This window comes from Thalassophryne amazonica, chromosome 4 (assembly GCF_902500255.1).
Source record: "Thalassophryne amazonica chromosome 4, fThaAma1.1, whole genome shotgun sequence".
NCBI classification, from domain to species: Eukaryota; Metazoa; Chordata; class Actinopteri; order Batrachoidiformes; family Batrachoididae; genus Thalassophryne; species Thalassophryne amazonica.
In genome coordinates, this window is record NC_047106.1 from 48,766,416 (window position 1) to 48,787,309 (window position 20,894).

Sequence of the window (20,894 nt, forward strand, 5' to 3'; positions counted from 1 at the left end):
CCAGAAGTAAACGCGTGAGTGTCAATGTACGTGTATGCACACAAAAGAAATCTGTCAGTGACTGACAACAAGCTAACCTGTGTCAAACAATTCCACTCAGCACAGCTTTTGCCCATTAGCCCCAGTAACTCAGCACTTAAAAAACTCACTCGGTGCATGCACACCAGCAGCCTCTCCGAACAGCCACTTGAATTTAATAATCTAATAGACTACTGAATTAGTCTAGTCTGACTTTTTACCATCCACTTCAAAGTTCCCAGTTCACATTTCAATTGCACATTTCATGGAGTTTTTGAGAATAGACTTTATCCAGAATTTTAGTCAGATACGACAACTTAGAGTGAGCTAAACAGCAGATTATGCTTGAAAGACACAAATGTCAGGGACATTGGGGACATGTCGTTATTGATATCGGAAATGTTTCTTTTGTCGTTATCACATTAAACCTCCTTGAAGTGATGCAACTGAGCTGTTGATTTTCTCAGTCTTCAACTGGCTAAATGTGATTTCGGGAGAGCCACTGTGACATAACTGGGGAAGCAGATGGGTCATGGTAAAGTGTTCCCGCTCAGAGCAAAGACAAAAAAAAGGCTTAGATTGTCCATGGACAGGGTCATCTCAATCATCTAAGGGGAATCTATCTAATAATAATAACCACACATCTGGGACAGGTGTGAACTCCATCAATTTCTTGGTATGCCTGGCTACTGCTGTGGTTTTGGCAGGATATTGTAGCACCACTCACCAGCCTGGCAGGTGCCAATAAAGTGTTTGCCTAGTCACCTGCCTGCCAACAAGATTTTTGAGTCTGCTGAGGCTCACTTCTGCAGCACCCCTTGTCATTGCCACCCCTTTTTAAGTTACAGTCAATGCCAGTGTTATCAGCCAAGAGGACAGGCGGTGCATTGATGATACAGTTTGCTACTTTTCAAACAAATTCAACAGTTGGTATCTCAAATGCAGTACCATTAAGAAAAAGCAGCTTTACTATTGAGACTGCATTATTTTGAAGTGCATGTAGGATCCACTTCATTACCTGTTGTTACGAGATCTTTTCTTGTAATTACGAGATCCTGATCTTGTAATTATGAGATCCTTTCTCATAATTACGAGATCTGCATTCTAATTTTTATTTTATCCAGTGAATGCAATACACTTCCGTAATATGGCACTTTCAAGGAACCCAAACATGGAATTCCAATCAGAGGCTGATACGAAGGTCACTGCTGGTGAGGATTTTAGTTTGAAAATGCATCATGAGAAGGGTACACAAAATGTGATGACTAAACTTTGACTAGTCCTAATTGTGTATAGGTCAACTGACCCTTCAAAACAAGAGAAGTCCAATTACAATATCAAGGCTGAAGTGTCTTCAGATGATTAAGAATACCTGTTCTGGCTTCCCTTCATTGGCTTCCTGTGAATGCAAGAGCAGACTTTATATATCAGCTGCCTACCTATCATGCATATCTTGTTAAAGCCCTATGTGCCTTCTCATGCCCTCAGTCTCAGGATGTCTTTGTGTGCCCAGGGTGAAGAAGTTGGCAAGCTTTAGAGACTGTGGAACAGCTGCCAGAAGACATCAGAATGGCCAGAGCGATTGTATGTATTAAGGTGAATCGTAAAACGTATTTATTTGTTGTTGCCTGGATTTGGTGTACAATTTTATCTAATTTGAATGATATTATTTATTATAATGATATGTGTTTAGATTGGTGTTTTGTATTCTTTCTACTGCAATGTTTCAAATTTTACTATGGGGGGCACTTTGAAATTTTCAGATTGAAAGTACTATACACAGTAAATTTTGCTGAGGAAAATTTACTCTGCTGGGATAACATTTGATCCCAGTCTAAACAGAGTAAAAAACACTCCAATGTAGAGTGAAATCAGCTCTACCGTTGTTGCCGACCGAACGATCCCCCCTAAAAATTGGCCTGCCCTGCCTCCACTGCACATGCGTCATTTCGAGGCTCGACAGCTCCTGTGGATGGACTGTCTTCACCCAAAGTGATCAAATGGATTAATGTGATTATGAACCATCAGATGACAAGGTAAAGCCTCTTAAATCATTCTAAAGTCAATTTTAAGCAGAAACAAGGCCGTTTTAAGCAGGAACGAGGTGAGATTCTGTGACGATTTGAAATGACGGACACGCTGTGAACGCAACAGCTAGCAGCGAGTGCGCTCTGAACGATTCCTCCGTCTTTTCTAATGAAATAATGCAGAATTTATGTGGAAATGATTGTTGTACAAATCTTCAGATAGCTGTCGCTGAGAGAGATGATGACTGGAGTGCAGTTTGAAGCAGAAATGAGGTGATAATCCGTGAACCGTGGCTGATGATGCATGCGCAGTGAAGACAGGGCGGACCGATTTTTAGGGGGGGCCGTTCGGTCTGCAGCACCATCTAGTCAATGCTAGTGGTTTTGCTCCAGTAAGAGTTGATTTTACACTATGTTGAGTTGATTTAGCCCTGTGGTAGAGTATATTTTACTCTATTTGGACTGGGACCAAATGTTATCCCAGCAGAGCAAATTTTACTCAGTAAAATTTACTGTGTATAAATGCAACTACTACTACAATTAATTCTTCTGCTTCTTTTTATCATTATTATTATTATCATTATTATTATTATTATTATCAATTCAAGAGCATACATTGGTGCAGCACGTCACCACATCCGCCACCCCACTGAACTGCCTTGTGTCCTGGATTGTGACATCATTGCACACATATGCAAATGAATTCTAACCAGTGAAACCATCTCATACATTATTATTCTGCATATCCACAGTGCAACTATACATGGGCAAAATGCAGTTATAAATATCTAAACCATTAAAATGTGTTGTCATACAGCTGAGCCACACTGTTGTCCACTGACTGTCGCATCCCGCTCTGCACTCTGTGGATTAATCCTGAGACTTTTATAATGAAATATTAATACAAAGAACTACTCTTGTATCTGAAAACCCCTGCTGTGTACATATGTGTAAAATATATAATCACAGCTTTGAAATGCGTAATGTACCTAACAGAGAACCAATGCCTTTCTCTACGTGAGCCCTTCCATTGCTGACAGTGAATTTGTTAAATAATTAATGAAGGTTTTCACCGTGTATTCCCGCCGTCACCAATTCAGCTGTGTGGCTGCTGTCAGTCAAACATTATGGGTCTGTGTCTGAGATGTACTGTAATTAACACCAAGCCAGTCTAATTAATGATGCTTAACCACTACCTGTGTGCTACCCTGCCGGTCCGCCCTGGCAATTTTGTGGAAGGAGACAGGATTTGCTCTGGCTAATTGCTGTGGCTAAGTGTCATGGCCCTGAACTGTGTGTGTGCCCACGTGGACACCACTGAGTGAGAAGAAAAAGATTTTGTGTGTGTGCGTACATGCTTGAGTAGCTGAAAGGCACACACACACAGATGTGAGTGAGACACATAAAGAGGTGGTAAGTGATGATGAGAGGACCAAGGGAGAAATAAGAACTGTTGGGGGTTGGAACGGGGGGATGAGAGGCGAGAGAGAGCGATGTGAAAAATCACATTAATGGTCTTGTTTATTAATAAATTAGTGAGAACTTTCCCTCCCAGTATAGTAGTTACTTATAAATTCCAGAAATACCCATATGCTCATCCTACTGCATGTATGTGTAAGTGTGTGTGTGTGTGTGTGTTTTCTGCTTGTGTCTGTCAGTCAGCCAGAGGACATAAGCTGGTCAGCCAGCTACACCTCCCGATCGTCTCATCATTTTCTCTCGCTGGTGTGGCCATTACAGTCGGCCCCCTTGGGTCATGCCATAGCACGTGCGCACACAGCACCGTACACAATAGCAAACAATAGAAGAAGCGTCTCAGCTAGTATACACACACACAAAGATCCACAGTCGTCCATCCATCCATCCGGCACGGCTCGAGGGCCTCGCTGAATGAGCAATAGCCCTGTGACTCAGTCTCATGCTAGCTCACTGGCCGCATTAGCAGCCTGACGGGAGATAAGCTGGCTGGGCTTCATAACCGCCTCCAGCTAATGTCCTCCCACAAGAACTGGCACCCTTTAGAGGAGTTGGAATGCTCACAAAGCAGGAAGAATCTAATCCAGTTTGATTCCTTTTTTAATTTTTCGTGGTGTCTTCAGCCACTGCTGGGCTTATTTGCGACACTTTACGGTGTAAATAAATGTGAAATCCGACTCCTGTGTGTGATGTGTGCTCACTGGGACTGATTGGATTAGATGGTTTCATTACGGAGCAGGACAACCACTTTAACTGTAAAACAACATTCGAGCACTGGTACAAGACGATAAGATTCTCCTGTTCTATTGAACATGTCCCCGTGTTCCTACTCATTGTATTCTGTTAGATCACATAACCATCGATCCAACATGTGGTTAAGATGTGTCAGTCAACAAAAGCAGCTTAAACTGAAAAGGGGATAGGAATTGGAGTACTACAGACATAGAACATGATTTGATTCGAGAACTACAGGATAACTGTCTATGCCCAGTGAAAAGACACATCATCAATCCACCAAGCGGAAAATGGGTACTAGTCTTGTTTTGTGAAATAACCACTGATGGAATGGCAAACCATCCAGGTAGTCATATATTCATATCCAATTCATGCTATGTTTATCCGTGAGTAAACAGCAGCCCGAGGGGTCTCAAGGCCTATATTGGACTAATTTTACTTTCGTCTATTCTCTTGCACCCGATACATCCATGAATATTGGTTTTGACCAACCCCTGTTACTTCCTCATAGCATTGAAAATCATGCTACAACTACACATAATTAGCAGAAAAATCAAAAGAAGCACTCATTTTACAGACAGTGTGTCCAAAGTATAGAACAGGTAGCTCAATGAGACAGGGTTTGGACTACCAATTCATTGACATGGTTTGATTCCCGGTCATGGTATCTGTCTCTGTCCGTCCACAAGACACTTGATCTGTTGTGTGGGCCGCTGAAGAGGAGGTACTGCTGGCCCACCACCACCAGAGGGCGCCCTGCCTGGAGTGCGGGCTCCAGGCACCAGAGGGCGCCGCCGCCCCACAGGAGCAGCCTCGGTAACAGCTGTCACCCATCACCTGAGACAGCTGACGGCAATTATCACTGGGGTATATCAGCAGGACGGCATCTCCACCTCATCGCCGAGATATCGTTTCTACCAGAGGGGTAACGTATCAAAGCTACGGAGTGTATCTTTTTGGATTTGTGCTTAGTTTGTGGATTACTGTTCCAACGAGAGGTGGAGGTAACTTCCCTGCTGTTCGGAGTCCTGGGTGCAAACGCGCCCCCATCTAACTGTCCTTTGTTCCTCGCCAGCAGTACCAGGTCCGACACGCGGAGGCAGTGGCCACCTGGGAGTTCGGGACTTGGCGGCTCCAGTATTCCCGGGGTCCTGTGGCGGAGGAAGCCGTGTGGTTCCGGTCTTACCTTGGAGAGGCGTCTCCTATCTTCGAGCCTGCCCACACGACACTTTTGTGAATTGACTGTTGTCCATTGCTGTGATTGGTTGTATTCGTTGTGCACATTCACAACAGTAAAGCTTGTTATTTTGACTTACTCCATTGTCCGTTCATTTGCGCCCCCTGTTGTGGGTCCGTGTTCCTACACTTTCCCAACATGATCTCTATTATCCCAGTCCACCCAGCTGTAAATGGGTAGCAGTCTTGGTTGAGGAAGTAAAATAACTTTTAATGCATATCATCACTTTTACAGCCTTAGACAAGTCAGGGGATGGACACATGAAAACTTCCTAGTTGCTGAAAATGTATTGGACTTAATTTACATAAATCGCTAAGAAATACAATAATAAGACAGTTAATGGTACATCTATGTAGAGTGAGTTATAGTTTTCTGTGTTTCACTGTCCAAGTACCTATACCCCTAGCATACATTGCACCCCCCCCCCCCCCCAAAAAAAAAAAAAAACCCTGCAAGAAATTTAGGACTTAGTATCACTTGGCAGTATGGCATTTAAGTATCACTTGGCAGTATGGCATTTATATTCCAAGACTAATTTGATGTTTACTGAAAGATTGTCCACAAGCTCATCACAATGTGGCTATATTTCATTTCCTTTTACTTTTATTTATTCTCTCAAACATCCATCCCCAAGACTATAGGACCATAATATAGTGGTGGGTTGAACTAAAAGTAAGTGACAATGAGGTTTAAACTCAAACATAATGGGGTTTGATTTGTATTTTTGCATCAAACACTTGTACAATTAAGTGCAGAACAGAACCTCAATCCACCCTGACCTTTACAAACTGAAAGAAAAAAGCTATGTACTTTCAATTCATTTAAATAGTAATAATAATAATAATAATAAAAAAGAAAATCACAAAAACTGTCATCTCATCTCAAAGCACAACACAAAAGAGGAAAGTCCAAACTATAAAACCACTGTGACCAAGCACTTCTAAGCCTTGAAAAAGAAAAACCCTTTCTAAACAGGAAGAAACCTTGAGCAGACAGGCTCACTGCATTTGTCATCAGGTTTGACAAGCTTATCAAGACAGAATACACAATGCAAAACTGACACATTTAGCTTGAAATGGTTGCAAGCTGAACAACCTACACAGTAAATTTTGCAGAGTAAAATATACTCTACCAGGATAACATTTAGTCCCAGTCCAAACAGAGTTAAATATACTCTATCACAGTGCTAAATCAATTCTATCACAGGGTAAAGACACCTCTATCATATTGTGAATGACTCTTATTGGAGTTGGAAAATATGATTTGTCAAGACAATAGAGCTGATTTCACTCTATAATAGAGTATATTTAACTCTATTTGGATTGGACTATTTGGACAAATGTTATCTTGGCAGAGTATATTTTACTCTGCAAAATTTACTCTGTACTGCACAGAATGGTTGGACGATGTCCACTTAACTTGAAAATGAAAATATCTACAGGAAATCAGCATGTTGGGGAGATGGATGGCACTCTGTACATACTTTAAATTATGCTCATTAAAATGTCTACTAATGAATTGAATAATAATAAATTGATTACTGTTTGCTTATTTATTTATTATTACTAAATTACTATAGTAGGTCAAGTAACAGTGCATCTTAGGTGATTCTTGCGAGCAGCTTTGCCGTGTGGAATAAAATGGAGAAACAACTTGCTGTCGATGTAAAACAGGCAAGGAAAATGATGATTTGAAGACCGACTTCCTGCGACTGCTGAATATACGATTCCAACAGGAGTACCCCAACACTGTCTCCGATGCCACAGGGGAACACTGATGATGATCACGTGTTGTGATCGGTTCATGCAGCAAGTGGTTCGGAACAGCTGAGTCCACCTCACTATTCAACAAAAGTCAGCAAAAAGTATTTTTTTTCAAGTCCCTGGCAAATATCCCTGTTACTCCAGGACTCTTAGTGATACCGCTAATTCAATTTTTCTGATCCATTGCAATTTTTCTGATCCATTGCAACCTGCAGTCCAAAAAACTGGACTGCAGGTTGCATGGCACCGGACAGCTCTGAGCCGGCATTCTGCTGAACTGTGCTTCAAATCACCTACCTTGCTTCATCCTGTGCACAGATCAAGACAGCATCTATGTGCATGTCCAGACAGAGGAACTCTTCTTGATATCTTGAATTTATTTTCATTTATTTATTTATTTTTGGGTGGCATTAAAATTGGATGTTGGATTGCGATACAATGCGATCACCAGACGAGGCAAGCAGTATGACACACTGCTGAGTCTACCCCTGCTACAGTGGTTATCAGTGTTCTAGATCATATGATTTCACAAAATAGCTGTCAGTGCCATCTTTATGGGTTCTGGGTGTGCACAGCACATTACGAGTTTACATGATATGCAGCTGTAAAAAGCGCAGGATGTGGCATCCATCAATGCTGCCTTTAAAACCCCTCAGAAGCTCAGAGCCTCAAACTCTGAGCATAATTAGTGGATTTACCAGTGTGACTGGCGTTTTTTTTTTTTTCACTCTGCTGGATGTTTCTGCCAGTGAGCGCGTAACTGTCATGCAAACCATTTGTTACTATCATTTAATTGATTTTATTATGTTGTTATAGCTGACAAAATAACATGTTAATTTTCATTAACTAATTACAGCACCTACAATGTGTTAATTATTTTAAAAATTGCAATTAATCACAGTTTGCTCTGTTTTGTTTAGATGTCACTGAATTGGTGTGTAGATAGTGTTTTGAGAGCAATAACTGGGTTAGATGACTGTCTTTGGACACTATTTTGCATGTTTTAAAGAACAACATCAGATCAGAAATATATATATATATATATATATATATATATATATATATATATATAGCAGGGGTGGTGGCCAAGTGGTTAATGCGCTTGGTTTCAGTTCGGAAGGTTCTGGGTTCAAATCCCACCCCTGCCACATTTCTCCATGTAATGTGTAGTTGCGTCAGGAACGGCATCCGGCGTAAAACCTGTGCCAAATCAAGATGCAGATCCACCTTGGATTTGCTGTGGCGACCCCGAGTGCAAACAAGGGAGCAGCCGAAGGGACTTACTATATATATATATATATATATATATATATATATATATATATATATATATATATATATATATATATATTAAAATAGCAGCAAGAAAATCATGGGTTTTGGTTAACAGTCTCATTGTTTCCTCATGCTTACGGAGACATGCAGGTACATATTAAATACTTTTCATGCCAAAATTAAATTGCTTTAATAACTGTCATTGTTTTATCGCAAATGTGGGAGTTTGTTCGTGTACCAACACGTTTGGCTTTAACGATCGTTAAAGGACACGATGTGTGTGTTTTAACATCCCAGTTAGCAACACAACATTAAAGTAGTCATGACAGTTAAAAGTCTCTGCGCACATGCACTCATAATTAGTGGTTGGTTTCTGATGTTTTTTATTCCTCTCCCAAAGCGAGGAAACAAATGCATTTCCGAAAAACGTCTCACTCTGCAATTCTCGGCATTTCTCTGTGTGACGTAGTTAACAGCAAAACAGAAACATCCCAGACAGAGACAGACAGAGGGAAACAAATGAGGTTATGTCCGATCACGAAGCTTCTGACCTTTTCTTTGAAAGCAGCAGCTCCGATTTACAGAGGAGACGACACACTTCACACTGAAACTTTTAACTTTTTCATGACGCTGCTGTTTGTGTGGCAGCTGCATGCTGCTGGGATCATGGACATGCCTGGACACGTAGATGTATGTCTCCTATTGGAAAAACTCAGAAAATGCTATTTTCAGGAGCTAATGGGCTATCTAATGTGGCACGATCCTGACAGAAGCTGAGTTGAAGGCAGAGCTGCGATCGGACATTATGCACACGCGCAATCAGAACCCGAGAGCGACACTATTCTGGACATTATTCTCTGGCCGAGCGGAACTTGAAAATGATCTTTGGCTATGGATCCATGAGGACAAGTGAACCGTTCCATGGCTGGAGATCGCAATTGCGATTGGACACATGATGCATGCGTGGGCTTTGTTTTTGTTGTGGACTAATTTGGAAATCTTTACACTAGGGTGAGTGGAATGTTAATTTTTTTGCTTTGTGTTCTTTTCAATGGAGATATTTACCTTGAGAGAGTCTGTTGATGTGTGTGTGTGCGCGCGTACAGCAGCTGTTTTAACCCCTAATTTAGACGGACCTCTGGCTGAATTTGAACAATATATAATCAGTATTAAACCTGTAAACTCTCTCAAATGTCATAAAACTGTCAATCTCTATGAGGAACTTTTTAAAAGAGAATTACTGTTGAATAATCCCTTAATAAAAAAAAAAAAAGAAAAAAAAACAGCCGACATGCGGGTTAACCCACAAGTCAGCTGTTTATTGCCACTTAATGGAGGTGGAATGTCCATATATATATATATATATATATATATATATATATACGAGGTCTATTAGAAAAGTATCCGACCTTATTATTTTTTTAAAAAACCATATGGATTTGAATCACGTGTGATTACATCAGCCAAGCTTGAACCCTCGTGGGCATGCGAGAGTTTTTTCATGCCTGTCGGTGACGTCATTCGCCTGTGAGCACGCCTTTTGGTCCAGCCCCCTCGTCGGAATTCCTTTGTCTGAGAAGTTGCTGAGAGACTGGCGCTGTGCTTGATCAAAATTTTTTCAAAAACTGTGAGGCACATCCGAGTGGACACCATTCGACAAATTAAGCTGGTTTTCGGTGAAAATTTTAACGGCTGATGAGAGATTTTGGATTGTTTCTATTGCTGTAAGGACTTCCACAAACGTGCGGACGGATTGGTGCGTTGGCTTGCAGCCGGCGCGGCGCGCCCGCCACAGGAAAAGCACCTCCGTTGGAAGCCTTAAGGACAAGTTGGAACATGCCCTGCGGTTAAACAATTTCTCAGATACTCACTCAACTGAAAGCCACCAAAAGCCGCCTGGATTTTACAAATGGTTATCAACACGGAGGTGTTTTTCCTGTGGCGGGCGCGGCGAGCCGACGCGCCAATCCGTCCGCACATCTTTCATTAAAAAAAGCTCCTTTAACAGTGGAATGTCCAGATAAACTGCTGATTCCGACCTCTTCTGAAAGTTCTCTGTTCTCTCACGACGTCCTGGGTCTACAGAGGCTTAAATTTGGAAGTTTTCAGCTTGAAACAGGATGACGACGCCGCCTCGGAGTGCTGAGCGACGTCCCACTCCGTGGGAAGTCCTTACAGCGATAGAAACAATCCAAAATCTCTCATCAGCCATTAAAATTTTCACCGAAAACTAGCTTAATTTCTCAAATGGTATCCACTCGGATGTGCCTCACAGTTTTGAAAAAAATTTGATGAAGCACAGCGCCAGTCTCTCAGCAACTTCTCAGACAATGAAAACGAGGGGGCTGGACCACTCCTCACACAAGGCAGGCTCACAGGCGAATGACGTCACCGACAGGCGTGAAAAAACTCACGCATGTGCAGGAAGGTTCAAGCTTGGCTGACGTAAAAACATATGAATCAAATCCATATAGTTTTTTTAAAAAATAAAACGGTCGGTTTCTTTTCTAATAGACCTCGTATATATATATATATAAAAAAGTTTATATTTATATTTTTGTTGAGTGTATATATATATATATATATATATATATATACACTCAACAAAAATATAAACGCAACACTTTTGGTTTTGCTCCCATTTTGTATGAGATGAACTCAAAGATCTAAAACTTTTTCCACATACACGATATCACCATTTCCCTCAAATATTGTTCACAAACCAGTCTAAATCTGTGATAGTGAGCACTTCTCCTTTGCTGAGATAATCCATCCCACCTCAAAGGTGTGCCATATCAAGATGCTGATTAGACACCATGATTAGTGCACAGGTGTGTCTTAGACTGTCCACAATAAAAGGCCACTATGAAAGGTGCAGTTTTGTTTTATTGGGGGGGGATACCAGTCAGTATCTGGTGTGACCACCATTTGCCTCATGCAGTGCAACACATCTCCTTCGCATAGAGTTGATCAGGTTGTCAATTGTGGCCTGTGGAATGTTGGTCCACTCCTCTTCAATGGCTGTGCGAAGTTGCTGGATATTGGCAGGAACTGGTACACGCTGTCGTATACGCCGGTCCAGAGCATCTCAAACATGCTCAATAGGTGACATGTCCGGTGAGTATGCCGGCCATGCAAGAATTGGGACATTTTCAGCTTCCAAGAATTGTGTACAGATCCTTGCAACATGGGGCCGTGCATTATCCTGCTGCAACATGAGGTGATGTTCTTGGATGCATGGCACAACAATGGGCCTCAGGATCTCGTCACGGTATCTCTGTGCATTCAAAATGCCATCAATAAAATGCACCTGTGTTCTTCGTCCATAACAGACGCCTGCCCATACCATAACCCCACCGCCACCATGGGCCACTCGATCCACAACATTGACATCAGAAATCCGCTCACCCACACGACGCTACACACGCTGTCTGCCATCTGCCCTGGACAGTGTGAACCGGGATTCATCCGTGAAGAGAACACCTCTCCAACGTGCCAAATGCCAGCGAATGTGAGCATTTGCCCACTCAAGTCGGTTACGATGACGAACTGGAGTCAGGTCGAAACCCTGATGAGGACGACGAGCATGCAGATGAGCTTCCCTGAGATGGTTTCTGACAGTTTGTGCAGAAATTCTTTGGTTATGCAAACTGATTGTTTCATCAGCTGTCCGAGTGGCTGGTCTCAGACGATCTTGGAGGTGAACATGCTGGATGTGGAGGTCCTGGGCTGGTGTGGTTACACGTGGTCTGCGGTTGTGAGGCTGGTTGGATGTACTGCCAAATTCTCTGAAACACCTTTTTGGAGATGGCTTATGGTAGAGAAATGAACATTCAATACACAAGCAACAGCTCTGGTTGACATTCCTGCTGTCAGCATGCCAAATGCACGCTCCCTCAAATCTTGCGACATCTGTGGCATTGTGCTGTGTGATAAAACTGCACCTTTCAGAGTGGCCTTTTATTGTGGACAGTCTAAGGCACACCTGTGCACCTGTGAGAAAAATAAGTATTTAAACACCCTGCGATTTTGCAAGTTCTCCCACTTAGAAATCATGGAGGGGTCTGAAATTTTCATCTTAGGTGTATGCCCACTGTGAGAGACATAAAAAAAAAAAAACGGAAATCACAATGTATGATTTTTTAATAATGTATTTGTATGTTACTGCTGCAAATAAGTATTTGAACACCTACCAACCAGCAAGAATTCTGGCTCTCACAGACCTGTTAATTTTTCTTTAAGAAGCCCTCTTATTCTGCACTCTTTACCTGTTATTAATTGCACCTGTTTGAACTTGTTACCTGTATAAAAGACACCTGTTCACACACTCAGTCAATCACACGCCAACCTGTCCACCATAGCCAAGACCAAAGACCTGTCTAAGGACACCAGGGACAAAACTGTAGACCTGCACAAGGCTGGGTTGGACTACAGGACAACAGGCAAGCGACTTGGTAGAAGACAACAACTGTTATGATTATTTATTAGAAAGTGGAAGAAACACAAGATGACTGTCAATCTCCCTTGGTCTGGGATTCCATGCAAGATCTCACTTTGTGGGGTAAGGATGATTCTGAGAAAGCCCAGAACTACACAGGAGGACCTGTTCAATGACCTGAAGAGAGCTGGGACCACAGTCACAAAGATTACATTAGTAACACATGATGCTGTCATGGTTTAAAATCCTGCAGGGCAGCAAGGTTCCCCTGCTCAAACCAGCACATTTCCAGGCCCGTTTGAACTTCACCAGTGACCATCTGGATGATCCAGAGGAGGCATGGGAGAAGGTCATTGTCAGATGAGACCAGAATAGAGCTTTTTGGAATCAACTCCACTTACCATGTTTAAAGGATGAGAACAACCCCAAGAAAACCATCCCAACCGTGAAGCATGGGGGTGGAAACATCATACTCTGGGGATGCTCTTCTGCAAAGGGGACAGGACAGGATGACTGCACCGTATTGAAGGGAGGATGGATGGGGTCATGTATTGCGAGATTTTAGCAAACAACCTCCTTCCATCAGTAATAGCACTGAAGATGGGTCATGGCTGGGCCTTCCAGCATGACAATGACCCCAAACACACAGCCAGTGCAACTAAGGAGGGGCTCCGTAAGAAGCATTTCAAGGTCCTGGAGTGGCCTGGCCAGTCTCCAGACCTGAACTCAATAGAAAATCTTTGGAGGGAGTTGAAACTCCAAACCTGAAAGATTTGGAGAAGATCTGTATGGAGGAGTGGACCAAAATCCCTGCTGCAGTGTGTGCAAACCTGGTGCAAAACTACAGGAAACGTTTGACCTCTGTAATTGCAAACAAAGGCAACTGTACCAAATAACACTGATTTTCACAGGTGTTCAAATACTTATTTGCAGAAGTAATATACAAATAAATTATTAAAAAATCATACATTGTGAGTTCTGGATTTTTTTTTTTTAAATTATGTCTCTCACAGTGGACATGCACATAAGATGAAAATTTCAGACCCCTCCATGTTTTCTAAGTGGGAGAACTTGCAAAATTGCAGGGTGTTCAAATACTTATTTTCCTCACTGTATATTAGATTTTTCACAGTTATATACAACACTTATTAGCGTTTTTAACAGGCTGTGTTTATGACTATTTGCTGCAGGTGCACAAAACCTTCTCACAGCTGCTGCTTTTACTGTGACTCATCGAAATGAAGTTATCACTTAAAAACGAGTCATCATAGCACAACATCACAATAGTGTAAACTTTGAAATCTCATTGAAGCGCATGTTGGGACGCTTCTAGTAACTCACAAGTACTTTGTTTTTGGAAGTCTCCGTAGCTGTTTGTAGCTGTTTGCTGTGAATGTTGTATACTTTGAAACCAGTCATGGAGTAATCCTGGTGGATCATCGGATGGTCACTAACAGCCTAAATCTAAATTGTTATGATTTCAGTGCGACATGTCCTTTAAGTAACAGCTTCACAGAGCTCCAACAGGTTTAAAACAGTTTAAAATGTTTGATTCATGATGCTTTTCATCCAGATTTTAATGTTCAATGGGCAGATTAATTTGTTATTGGACTTCTGTGCTAGTCACAGACTGTCCATAATGAACACCATGCTTGAACATAAGTGTACATGGTACCAGAGCACCCTAGGCAAAGGATCGATGATCGATTTTGTGATCGCATCATCTGATCTGAGGCCGCATGTTCTCGATACTCGGGTGAAGAGAGGGGCAGAGCTGTCAACTGATCACCATCTGGTGGTGAGTTGGATCAGAGGGTGGGGGAGGACTTTGGACAGACCTGGTAAGCGCAAATGGATAGTGCGGGTGAACTGGGAACATCTGGAGGAGCTCACTGTCCAAGAGAACTTCAACTCACACCTCCGGCACAGCTTTTCTAGCTAGAAGACAATCAAAGCGCGGAGCACGTCATCAGAGTCTGAACCAGAGCATGATCAGTCTGATGATGAACTGGACTTTATTGTTCTGGTCTGGACGAATGAGAGCAGGTGGATTCACGGATGTATGCGCACAGATCAGCCCAGTGCATCAGATGTGCTTCTCTTTCCATCTTTTACAGGACTCATGCGCTTCTTTGATTGATTGATTGACTGACTGAACCTGTAATTTATGTAGCTAGAGGGGAAAAACTTTTGTTGTATGTTGTATGCATCTCGTGGAGTTATTGCTATATGAGTTAAATCAGCTAACAACAAATTGATACAAGTGTCTTGCTTAATGTATTTACTGAATGGGTCCCTTTAATATCAGAAAAATTTCCCCTCCTGAGAAATGTTTCAGGAGCCGCCACTGCCAACTGTACAAAAACATATCCCAATCCATACAACAGAACAAATAAAACTAGAGAGCACTCAAAGCACATATCTGCACCACTCATCACACACACACACACACACACACACACACACACACACACACACACACACACACACACACACACACACACACACACACACACACACACACACACACACACACACACACATCTCTGTAGCTATTAGATATAAGTGTTAACAGAGTTACAAAACATCTAAACTGATTTGACATTTTGTCAAAGGGTTAGGGGTTAGGAGAGCAAATCAAATTAAAGAGGTGTGCCAGGAATTTGTTTTCCTCTTTCTCTGACATTGAGAGATCTGGCATTTAAAAAAAAGTCATATGTTTGATAATATAGATATTAGCACTCTTTGTATGATATATATATATATATATATATATATATATATATATATATATATATATATATATATATATATATATATATATATATATACAATCTGTGCATTATACCTTGAAAAATTCATGAAAATAATTAAAAATACCTTATTGCACAATGTTGAAGAAAGTGATAACAAATACCTGGATATGCAACCCTATAATTGGATCAGCTTCCTTGGCCCATACCCCACCCTTTCACCAATTTTCAAGAAAATCAGTTTAGTAGTTTTTGTGTAATCTGACTAAAAGACAGACAAACAGTATCAAAAATATTATCTACTTGATGGAGGTAAAATGAATACAGACGCTGTTCTAGACGATGTTCTACAACTTAAATGTTGTGTGGGCCACCAGAAGAGGAGGTACTGCTGGCCCACCACCAGAGGGCGCCCTGCCTGAAGTGCGGGCTTCAGGCACGAGAGGGCGCTGCCGCCACGGACACAGCCGGGGGTGACAGCTGTCACTCATTATCTCATAACAGCTGTCACCCATCTACACTTCATCATACTACTCCATAAAACCCGGACGTCATCTCCACCTCGTTGCCGAGATATCATCGACCTGTGAAGGTAATATCCTCAGCCAGAATCTAATTGTGTCTTAGTCTGAATTCATTTTGCAGCTGCTTTCCTGTGGAGTGCCTTATCAGTGAGGTTGGTGTAATCAGCGACAGCTTCGCTTCACACCCCAGCCAGATAAGTGTTGAGACAGGAGCTGCACGAGTGTGTGTAAGAGGTGGAGGTGGAATCTCCACCATTGTTGTTACTGGGTGTACACACACCCACTTCTTATTGTTTCTGCTCCTCGCCAGCAGTACCAGATCCGACATTCGGAGATGGTGGCCACCTGGGGACTTGGGACTTGGCGGCTCCAGTATTCTCCAGGTTCGGTGGCGGAGGAAATCGTGTGGTTCCGGTTCTTCTCAGGACAGACGTCTTCTATCCTCGAGCCTGCCCACACGTCACCTTTGTGGATTGACTGTTTGCAAAATTCTGTATTCCTCTGTATTGTGGTTGTGCTCATTCACTACAGTAAAGTGTTCATATTCGACTCTTTCATTGTCCGTTCATTTACGCCCCCTGTTGTGGGTCCGTGTCACTACACTTTCCCAACAATAAAGCCAGTTTAAGGTACTTCCCAGAACATATACACCGTATGAACAACTGAGTCAAGTCAGTTTTGCCATCACCTTGTGTTTAATCTAACCCATCATTACCTTCCCGATCTTTTTCTCTCTGAGGGCCAATTACATTTTTTTAACCATACCTGCATAAGGGATGGGAGCATCTTTGTCCAGAGCCACCAGAGGAGGGTCCAGCAGAACTACGTCGGTGTTTTCAGTGATCACCCCATGGTACGATGTTTCGATCCATGGCTTGTGCTTATTCACTGTGGAGACAGTTAAAGAATAGAATATTAGTGATCTTTTACTTGAACAGAATACTGAGTGTTTCTTAATAGTGCACACACAGACATACATTGTGTGTATACTGTAGTCTGCTCCAATGTTCTTATTTTCTTAATCTCAACCACTACCACATTTCTCTTTTGTTCATTTCCTCTTTCAAGCATTCCCTGCAGCTCTTGAAGCACCGTACTTCGCTTGATCAATGACCACCCCAGAGATACCAGTAGAAGACTGTAACCACAGCTAAAGCAGAATAAAGCTCATGAGCTGAGGACCTGATTACAGGCCATAATTGAGTAATGGCCCCATGGGCTGTGCACAGCAAGGCACACAAGACAAAAAACAAGACTTGTAAAAACCTCTCAGCTTCACATTCTTCTTTGTGCTTAAAAAATAACAAAAAAATAAAAAATATTTTATGCAAAAAGCTTATACGAGGTCTGTCCAAAAACTATCGTACCTTTTTATTTTTTTCAAAAACTATATGGATTTGAATGACGTGTGATTGCATCAGCCAAGCTTGAACCTTCGTGCGCATGCGTGAGTTTTTCCACGCCTGTCGGTTGCGTCATTCGCCTGTGGGCAGGCTTTGAGTGAGCACTGGTCCACCCCTCCCGTCGGATTTCTTTTGTCTGAGAACTTGCTGCGAGACTGCCGCTTTGCTCCATGAAATTTTTTTTCATGGCAGCGCGTCCTGAGCTGCTTCGTGCCGACGCGCGAAATCCTCCGCACGTCTTTCATTACAAAATCTCCTGTAACAGTGGAATGTGCCGCAAAAGTGCTATGTCCAGCTCTGTTGCCATTTCTGTGGTAGTCACATGATGTCCCGGATCAACACAGTATTCAGTTTAGAAATGATCTGGTCGATCCAGCCTGTCGAATGGCCGCTAGGCATGCCGGGCGCCCTCTGCACCCTCCGCTGCTGTGAGCCATCTTTAAAAAGGTTTTAACACTCCTTAATCCATGTGACACCAACAGAATCTTCACCGATATCCAACTGAATCTATCGAGTGGTTTCCAACTGCCTGTCTCTAACAGTTTCTGAAAAAAACTTTCATGGAGCAAAGCGGCAGTCTCTCAGCAAGTTCTCAGACAAAAGAAATCCGACGGGAGGGGTGGACCAGTGCTCACTCAAAGACTGCCCACAGGCGAATGACGCAACCGACAGGCGTGGAAAAACTCACGCATGTGCACAAAGGTTCAAGCTTGGACGATGTAATCACACGTGATTCAAATCCATTTAGTTTTTGAAAAAAATAAAAAGGTACGATACTTTTTGGACAGACCTCGTAATTTCATAAAAATGCTTTCGAAATGTGAAACTGGAGTTTATGGGGTTATGAAATCCATGACCAATAATTGCTCTTCATTTCGAGAAGTGACAGAAAGCAGACTCGTCGAAGACTCTAATCAATCACTTTTTGAATACCACTTCAATTATTCAAGGAATCCCAAATCAACTAGACAAAAATAAAAATTCCAAACCAATTCATAAAAATAGAAAATGGTATAATAATTGCACAAAGAACTTTCTGTTGCTGGTCAAAAACAAATGCAACCTCATTGGTTGGCTGGTAACTCAAGCGTCTTTGAGTTTCTAGAAAAGCACTATACAAATAAAATGTATTATTATTATTATTATTATTATTATTATTATTATTATTATTATTATTTACTTTCGATGCACCTTTTTAAAATTTTGCAATTTTTCAGATGATTTCTAATAAGCCTTTAGAGTTGATTAAAAAGAAAAAAGAACATGATACAGTAAGTAGTAGTTGGGCAGTGACACAACATATATGGGAAATTTCAACTGCAGTTTACCAGAAGGCACAGAGGAAGCTCAAGCTGAGATTTTATCTGTGTTCTTGGAAGAATCTATTGCTCTGTGCCAGTCCAGCACAAAGCTGTGGTGCAAGAGGCAAAGGTCAGACAAACTTTTGTCGCTTCACTCCAGTTATTCCAATCACATGTCACTCAGTCTTTGCCCATTCCAGTGAGATTCCATGGACTACCACATCGGTTGTATTTCTTAATGATTGATGTAAATAAGTACAAGACATATTCAGTGACTTGGAAATGTTCATGTATTGATCCCCTGACTGGTTATAAGAAAACTGCTGTGGAATTGATGATTTGTATTAAAGGTAACCCATTTAATTCAGATTTTAAGGTTCTATTACTAGCCTATAAAACTGTTCACGGACTGGCACCTCCCTACCTAGCTGATCTAATTAAACCCTACGTACCGACCCAGGCTTTGCGTTCACAGGATGCAGGATTACATTGTATCTCTAGGGTGAATAAAAAGTCTGTGGGTCATAGAGCTTTTTGTTATTGTGCCCCTGTTTTGTGGAATGATCTTGCTGCGTCAATAAAGCAGTCTTTATAAAGCACTTTTCGTATGGCTAGCATGCTGGCCCTTTTCCCCCCACCGGGAGGCAGTGGGGCTCAGCTGCTGCAGCTTTCTGTTTTCCCCCAAGCTCGCGGCTGCGCGGGAGACTGCTGCGGCTGACTGCTGCGGTCACCCCACACTCACATTGCCTCAATCTGAATGACGGACTGTCTTAAAGTTTAGTGTACATAAACAATCAAATGTATATGTGCGGTGTTTTAATTCTGATGTGTGCCATTATTACGTTCAACTAGTAATAATTGTGGATTAATTGCTGTATTTTTTGTCTGAGATAATTGGGTGTGATATGAATTGCCCTTTTAGGGATCAATCAAGTTGTTTGAATCTTGACAGCAATGCACCAACATAGTGCCTGACCTCACTTCATTTAAAGACCCCAATGGGTGCAAAAAAGTGAGCAAGTAGGCTTGCTAATTAAAGAATGTGAAAATGATGGTGGAAACTTGCAATGACAGGTGCACAGGTTCTGTGCACAGCTTTGCACGACGTGGAAGACAAGGTCCACAAATACATTGGATTGTTAGAATGTGATAAATATGCATGTGCTTTCTGCTGCTCCAACAGTAATGGCTCCAGTGACGTGATTTCAACCTTAAATGTCAAACAATGTAATTTTGAATGGTGCTGTACAGGGACTGAATAGGGAAACATGATTTGCTTGCTGTATAACATCACTGTGCTGTTAAAGCTACAATTGTTAAGGACAAACCGTTTAAAATTATGTTTTTGGAAATATAATATGACGGAATGAGTATAGAACATTTAGGACTACTGCATGCTTATTCTACATTGGGCTGTGTGATCTCAAAGAGAAAATGTGTTACTAGACATACACACTTACATACACATACTAATGACAGAAACAGATATGATAATAAACAGCAAATGAAAGAAAGCTGCTTGAACTCAGTATGAGTACATAACATCCAATAAATGTGTAATGCTTTCAGAGCATAAAGTGTGACACCTAATGAGGAGTCTGGAGAACTAAAGCAGCTCTAACTGAAATACATATTCATGCAGCTTAGGAGTCTGAATGACCTTTAAATCCTGGATGCCATTATTTGTGCTGTTCACTTCGAGGACTTAATGGTGTCATACTACACTAGATGTTCTGTTATCAACATTACTTACATTGTCTGTCATACACAGAGCCGAAAATGACCCATCCACAATGATGTAATACAACAGTGCAAGCAACGTCTGAAGAACCCAGTAAAATGGAAGGTTTTACTTCCTAAAAGATGTGTAACATACAGCATAAAAACAGTGGGACACAACTAAGAAATAAGCTGAAACCAATGAGGTCATATGATCTAGGTTAA

At 41.7% G+C, this 20,894-nt stretch overlaps 1 protein-coding gene across 1 annotated transcript in view; it reads right to left on the reverse strand.

Moving 5' to 3' along the window:
• Window positions 1-20,894, reverse strand: part of LOC117508169 (calsyntenin-2-like) — a 1,041,373-nt gene that overhangs the window by 642,531 nt on the left and 377,948 nt on the right. Inside the window, exon 2 of the mRNA XM_034167838.1 lies at window positions 17,012-17,134. Within this exon, the coding sequence (XP_034023729.1) occupies window positions 17,012-17,134 (123 nt within the window). The remainder of the gene's footprint in view (window positions 1-17,011; window positions 17,135-20,894) is intronic.